We start from the raw sequence: 7,763 nt of genomic DNA on the forward strand, positions 1-7,763 counted from the left end.
TCAAGGATGACAATCTCTTCCTTAACCTGACCACTGGCAAGCTGAAGACTGACTTCAGTTCTGGCATCTTCTTCAAAGACACACTCCACACCCAATTTGCAGGTGAGTCCACAGCCAGAGGGATGCTCCCAGATCTGGGAGCACAGCCTGGCCGGGCACCAAAAGTTCCCCCCTTTCCTGGGCAGATGCAACAAATTCTTCAGTCGGCTGCCAAGCTGCTTTTTGGCAGGGCTCAGGGAGATGTAATAAAACAGGAGTCAGCTCCTGGTCCTGCCAACAGCATCCGTTGTGCCCTGGGTTGGGGGGCAGACAGCCTGACCAAAACAAAACCCCATGGGGAAGCAGAAGTGGGACTCCAAAAGACATGCACTGGCTCCTTTGATTTGCAGGTGAGGAAGGGCTTGGGCTACTCCACTCTGCTTGTCCCTGGCTGCACAACAGCAATGTCTCAGGGATGCTGTGGGAGGCTACGGTGTCATTCAGAGCTGCTCTGCAGCCCTCAGCTATCCTCACTGCTGTGTTGCCACTTTTTCTGCCTTGTCCTTCCAGCAGGATGAGCTCCATGACTGCTCTTTACCCTCCCCACTCTTCCCAGCCCAGCCTCCTACCTCAGTGAGATTCAGGCTGAAGCTGATTTGTCTCCTGTGGCCCAGCAGTGCCGTCCCCTCCGTGGGGAGCTCCAGCTCCAGAGACCAGTGCACAGCAGTGTGGGCTGGAGCAGCTGAGCTGCACCCCTGGCTTGGCTGTTTGTGGGAACTAAATCCTGCCTGTGTACAGCTCTCCCTGCAGGATGGCCCAGGGCAGAGCCCAGCTGGGGTCCCGCAGCATCCCCTGCAGCCTGGGGCAGAGAATGGTCCCAGAGCAGCTGCCAGAGCTGAGGTTCCTGGGGAGCACCCAGAGCTGTGACTCCAGGCAGCATTTGGAAGGGCTGTGTTCTTGTCTCCTGAACCTTGTGGGGAGAACAACCTGTGCTGCTAGGCCAGCACTGCCCCTCTGCACGGGAACAAGGCTGAAGGGCTTTTCCATTCCAGAGGAGCCGGTGTTGAGCCTCGACAGGGCCTGGCAGGGCTGGAGCTGGATCTCACCCACCCTGGGACTCACTGCCCACCCATCCCCACTGCACTTCCTTATCCAGGGGCAGATGGGTCTGTCTGTGCAAGGGGCTCTTGGATGTCTATGTATCCATGGATAGGGAACAAACATGGAGATGGAAAGTGTCACACAAAGTGTCTGCACTCTCCATCCTTTCTATACAAAAACCGTATCTGCACACCCCATGTAGAGATCTATGAAAAATCTATGGAGGGACAGAGATTTCCCACACACCTCTAACTCCAGCAGCACTTCCCTGATGAGAGGTGACTAGTGGATTTTTTTCTCAGCTCTGTGAACAAAGTAGCTGTCCAAGAGCTGAAGGGAGCAGCATTTAGAAACAGTTTCAAGATTTCTAGGCAGGAAAGGGAGCTGATGGCCATTCCTGGGACATGCAGTGTTCATCAGGGGGGAGGGCTGGTTCTTTAGGAATAAGGAACAATAGAGACAGAAGAGTTTGGAAAAATCCCAGCTCTCCATGGATTTGTGCAAAGAGAGGAGCAGCAGAAACTCTTTGCATCTGGTTTTGTGGACACAAGGTCCAAGGAGCTGCAGTGGCAGAAGGTGACAGGATTGGTGGCAGGTGAAGTCCTGTTTCATGACATCCCAGAGTGGCACAGAACAAAGCTCCAAACACCCACAGTCACACTGATGAAGTCGTTGCGATGTTGCACATCCTCTAGGAAAAGCTGCTGTCCCATAGTCTGTTGGAAATACTTCAGGTCTAAGTTTCAAACTACAATATTTTTACACTTGAGACCAGTCATGCTAGAGGTGAATGGGAGTGGCAAAGAGCAACTAGAATTATGCTGCAATCTGCTGAGAGCAACTGGAAGTGAATGGAAACACTGGGTGTAACTGGGATATACTGGGAGAGATTGGGAATAACTGAGATCATAAAGCAACCTTAAAGGGAGTTACTGGAATAATACTGGGAGAATCTGGGACTGACTGGAAGCATACGGGGTTACTGGGAGCAAAACTGGGACCATGTTGGGAACAAATGGCATCATACTGAGAGTGACCGTTTTCATACTGGAATCATACTGGGAGGGCCTTCAGCCATAGTGGGAATAATCATACTGGAGGTAACTGGAACCATATTAGGAGTGAATGAGAACCCCTGGGACCATGCTGGGGTCACAGTGGTATCATACTGGGAGTGACTGGGATCATAGTGGGAATTACTGGGACCATACTGCAGGTGACTAGGAACCATTCTGGGAGTGACCTAAGCTCTGTCTGGGTAGAATTAGGTGAACAGGTTCAGCTAGGCTCAAGGTTGTTCAACCCCAGGGCTGCCCTTGATCTCGCTGCTGCCCCACCCCACAGAGCCAAGGGACACAGGAGAGACAGGGAACACGAACAGACAGGGGAGATGGCATGGCCGAGGACCACTATTCTCCAGCAGTTTGGGCTGTTGAGCGCAGGCTGTTGCCCTTGGGGTCCCAGAAAAGGCAAAATGACAAGCAAAAATAATACTAATAAAACTCCTTTCCTCCACCTCTCTCTCCTTCCCAGGCTTTACTTTATCCCCAACTCCCTCCCTCCTCCCCACCACTGGTGCAGGGACAATGGGAGGCAGGGTTATGGTCACTTCATACTGCTGCTCCTTAACAGGGAGAGGAGTCCTTGCCCTGCTCCAGGGTGGGGTCCCTTCCATAGGGTCAGTCTTCCATAGACTTCTCCCATGCAACTCCTTCCCAGTTTGCCTCTTTATCACCTGCTCCAGAGTGCAGGTTTTGATTGATTTTTTTTGTTTTGCACAATCATTGATTTTCACTTTAGCAAGTGGACTTATCTCAACTGACAGAGTTTCAGCAAACAGACTCATCCCAACCTGTGAGCTGTTTGCCAGCTAAAATTTAAACAAATACAAACAGAGACTCAGTACCACATTGTGTGGGGTTAACAACAGCTGGTGGTGGATCTCTGTTAAAAGGGAGGTTTCAGGTGGAATTCAGGATTTCTGTATCCTTCTGGACTTCACTGGGATGTCTCTGCAGGTGGCTGCAGATGGAGAATTTCGTCTCAGAGCACCTGTCGCTGCTGATCCTGTGGGAGTTCGTGTAGGCGCAGTGGCCATTGCCCTGGATGTCAAACCTGGATCAACAGCAAAGTTAGAGCTCATGGGAGACAGCTGGGATGGGAGGGATTCCCATTCCCAGAGAGATTAAGAGTGCTGCAGGAGCAGGGACCAACCTTCCCAGCAAAGTCCCCATGAAGAACCCACACTACCTTCCACTCCTCAATGGTTTTCATGTTCTTGGTCCCAGGGATGCCCCTGATCCAGGGATGCCCCCAGGCTCCCATCATTATCTGCATCCCACAAATCCATGGGTTGTGTCTGAATGCTTTGGCACAACCAGCGAAAGTAATGTTTGATTGCTCCCACCTCAACAGATCTGTATCTACTTGTGCTTCCTGCATCCAGCCCCTGCCCCAGCTCAGCCCATGCCATAGTTTTGTTCTCCAGAAGATGGGACGTACAGGGCATTGAAGAAGGAACCATTGAGCCATTTCCAAGGTCCAGAACCTTCCCTCCAGAGACCAACCCAGTATTCCATGAAGTTCCCATAGCGCAGGAGGAAATGCTGGAAATGGGGAAAGCAATGATCACAGGTACCTCCATACTATTGTCTTCAGGCAATTTCCTGCAATTTCCAAATCTGCTCTCCAAAGGCTGTTCCACACCACCTCCTCAGGGGTTTCTCTTACCAGCTCCTCCCTGGTGTCAATAGTGGCCAGGTGGGCTTGGCGGGAGAGGCAGGAGTGCTGACTCCCTTCCCAGTCCACTTCCTCCTCCAGAAAGTAAAAGCACTTGTTCCCAAAGCCAATCCCACTCTCCAGGCAGCTGGGCAGGGTGGTAGCTGGGCACGGTGGGTCTTTCTTAGCTGCAAACAAGCACAACATGCCCAAGTGACTCATCCTGGGGGACTTCTCCAGGAAGGAGACTTTTGGGTGGTTTCTGCACCCTCAGCCACTCACCTGCCAGTGTGATGATGGCAACTGTGAGAAGCAGCACCACAGTGAGCACGGTGACTGCAATAATCACCTTTCTGTTATTGGTGCATCTGAGGCTGAAATCTTGGGACAAAACACGTGGGAAGGGCATGAAGAGCACCCCTTGTTCTTCCAGCTCTCACGTTACCCTCATGGGTCACTTCAACACCTTCTAACACAGCCCCAAAACACACTGGAGGCTCCCAGCAGGGCACAAGCTCAGTCCAGGGGGCATCCCAGTGCTATCATCGGCTTCCAAGGATTTTTGAGGCTTCCCAACCTCCCGCATCACCTCTGTGCCCCCCTCCACCATGAAATGGGCACCATCCCTCAGACCATCAGCTTGCAAACACTTTGACATTTCTTACTCCCCCTCCCACAACACCTTTGACCATTTTAGCTTGCCCCAACACACTGAGCCATATCTTGAAACAACATCCCCATAACCAAACTGGGGCTTACTGCTCCTTCCCTCTGCTCTCTGCTGCAGCAGCTCCATCACAGCAGCCGAGTCTCCACCTGTGCAAACAAAGCAAATTCTGACTCACACTCAGAAGTGGGGAGTGGGAAAGGCCTGAGTTGGGATATTTTCCTCCTAGGACAGAGAGGCACCATTGTTTCTTTGCCAGGTTTATTGTTGGCAGCAGGAAGGAAAACACAATTTCAGCTTTCAAAAAACCAGGACTTGCTTGGTTTTTCCAGCTCTGCTTCAACCTCAGCCAACTCCTGCTGGCTGTGGGTGTCCTGAAAAGGTGTTGCATCAAGGACCTGAACAAGTCCAGAGGGGTTTTCAGCCCCAGCCCCCACTCCAGGCCACCCAGGCACCCCAAAAGGTGCTCACCCACTTGAGGCAACCTTGATTCCCCACCCTGTGCAGGGCAGCTCATGAAGCTCCTGGAGCAGGGGATGATGCCTCTGTACCTTCTTCACAAGGGACTTCTGCCATCCCCGGGGCCACAGATGGGACAGGGGCACCCTCCAGGGACAAGAGTGTCCCTCAGCTCCTCCTGCCACGAAGTGATCTTGGACAACACCCCAAGCTCGCAGGGCCCAACCAGGTCCTGCTCCTTCCTGAGGCTTTACTAGGATGCTCCTGTGATCCTAAAATAAAAACACAAAAAGCTGATAATCCTCCCAACCTCCCAGGCAGTCACAGCTCTCCTCAGCAAAGCAAAGCTGGTCCCACAGGAACAATTTGCTGAATATTTATATGGAAAAAAATAATCAGAGAAACAGAACAAGGGTTGACTGACACTGACTGGAAATACCTGTGGATTCTGCTGTCAAGTCACTGGTAACTGAAGAGTGTTTCTACATTTATTACAACTATATAAATCACTCACATCAATGCCCAGCGGATGTTTTTGTCATCACTGTAAATTAAATTATTACCAGCCCCTGCACCTGATACTTCCCCTAGGTAAATATTTTCCATATCAGAACCACCTGCCTGTGTCTACAAAGGTAAGACATCCAAAAGGATTTTTTCTCCTCCAAATACTTGAATTTTGGTTTAATTGATGTGTTGTTTTGTTACTGTCTCCAACCCTTCAATTCTCCCTGCTCCAGGCTGCAGCTTGGGGCATTTTGGGGTGAAAAACTGGTGGGGGAGGAAGAGGTGGGAAAAGGGGATGGAGGCACAGAAATTTCTCTCCCTCCAAGCTTTTCCTCTCACTTCTCTCCCAGATTTCTTGAGTCCCACCCACTCACACACCTGTTTAGGATCAAAGCAGCTGCTTCAAGAAATTCTGCAGAGTGGGGAGGCAACAGCTCACAAACCCCCTCTCAGGGACACCTCTGGCCCCTTCACCCACAGGCCGCAAGTGCCATGGGTGATTTAGGAGTAATGGAACCTACCAGTGTTCCCCATATAGAGCCATTTCCCACTCCTGGGCACAGCCTCTGCTCCACAGAAAGGCTCCAACTCCCTTCCAGAAAACAGTTTAAATAAACTGTCTCTGGACTTGGAAGCAGAAGAATGATGCAGGGTTTTCCTCTCCCCCCTCATACCTGCAAAGGGGTAAGAGGGAGCAGAGCCGGGGAGGGCAGAAGTGGTGCTGGGGCCGGGGGTCTCTCCCCTGCAGCAGTGCAGGGGCAACACATCTGTGTCTGCTCAGGGCGGCTTTGCTCACCTAAGGTTGCATCAAGGGGTCTGAGGGCCCCCAAATACTAACCCACCACAATAGCACTGCTGCAAGAGCTAGAAGGGGCTGAAAAAACCCAATAGGATCACTGAAAACCATTTACAAGGCAGCAAAAACTAGAACTCACCTAAAAATCTCATCCAGACACTCAAACCACCCCCATGGTGGAAAAAGCTTCAGAAAACCAGCTGTAAAGTAATGATTTTGGGGTTTTATTCTCTCTCTTTAATTTGCTATATTTATTACATCAGTTGGTTATTTCAATCCCCCAAAAGATGAAGCCATGATCTGGGTGTTGAACTCCATCCCATCCCTGGCTTCTTTCCAGCCAGTGCCAGCTCAACCAGCCCTGAGTTTTACATAGAGAAGCTGCTTTTCCAGAACCCACCCTCACAGCCAAGCTCATGGAGACTGAACCAAATCCCTGGGGCTGTGTAAATATTAGTTCATGGAGACTGGAAACATATTCCTGAGGCTGCTTAAGTATCATCACATACTGGAAATGAGGGCAAAGAGTTCATAGTCACAGTCTGAGCATTTGGCTGTACTCCAGCAGGTTGGAGGGGTGCCCAGCATGTTGCCCTATGTCTCCCAGGAAAGGCAAAGAGGTGAAGAATACCTCCAGAAACTCTTGTTTGCTTTAAGCTTTATGTTTGCTTTAAGCTTCATGTTTAACATTCCCAGTGTGCCACATGTAATGTTTTGAGTCTGGCTGGGCCTGATGCCACCAAGGCTGCTCCGGGCAGTGCCTTTCTGCCCCAGACAGGGCAGAGAACACCCAAAGAACGGTTCATGCTCGGATCAGGGCAGAGAGAGGCCACTCCCCTGGAACTGGCATGGGCACGACAGAGCTGGCTTGGGGAAAATTATTTGAATTTATGTCCAGTCAAACCACCACAAAAGAATGAGAATTAAACTACATCCTAGCAAAACTCATTTCCCCCACCCCTCCCTCCTTCCCAGGCTTCATTTTATCCCCAGTTACCTCCCAGTGGCACAAGAGAACCAGATGGGGATAATGGTCACTTCGTGCTGCTCCACATTCCCCTCAAGCAATCAAAAAAACCCTTCCCAGGAGTTCCCTCTAGCTGGTCTCCCTCCTTTGGAGTTCTGAGGTCCCCATGGATCCTGGTGATCCCCCCTCCTTGGAGTCCAGCTTAGGGGTCCTGAGGGGTTCCGGGTTTCCTTTTCCCTTGATTCTGCTTCAGCTCCCAGGTCGTCCCAGGCTCACCCTCTTCAGGCTCCCCTCACTCCAGGCATTTGGGGTCCCACCCTCCCTCCTACCCCTTTCAGGGTCGGGCGTCCTGACCCTCCCTCATGTCTGTGTTCCCCCACCCCTCCAGGCTGCTGGGGATTCTCCAACTCCGGTATCACCCCCTCCACTTTCCCCACTCCAGGGGTCCCATGTTACACTCCCTTGGCTCTCCCGGGAATTCCCAGAACTGAGGTCCTGCCCTGCCAGTACTGGTCGATCGTGACATGGACCCCCCCACACCGTCCCCACAAGGGGCATTCGAGGCTCAT

At 51.6% G+C, this 7,763-nt stretch overlaps 1 protein-coding gene across 1 annotated transcript; it reads right to left on the bottom strand.

The window, feature by feature from the left end:
• Window positions 1-3,041: 3,041 nt before the first annotated feature.
• Window positions 3,042-5,041, bottom strand: LOC115916081 (C-type lectin domain family 2 member D-like). Its single transcript, XM_030969793.1, is given in 9 exon segments — window positions 3,042-3,195; window positions 3,331-3,345; window positions 3,347-3,369; window positions 3,371-3,446; window positions 3,583-3,686; window positions 3,811-3,986; window positions 4,081-4,179; window positions 4,558-4,614; window positions 5,017-5,041. Coding segments are annotated over 9 exon segments (729 nt in total).
• Window positions 5,042-7,763: the final 2,722 nt, after the last annotated feature.

Source organism: Camarhynchus parvulus, unplaced genomic scaffold (genome assembly GCF_901933205.1).
Source record: "Camarhynchus parvulus unplaced genomic scaffold, STF_HiC, whole genome shotgun sequence".
Classification (NCBI taxonomy): domain Eukaryota; kingdom Metazoa; phylum Chordata; class Aves; order Passeriformes; family Thraupidae; genus Camarhynchus; species Camarhynchus parvulus.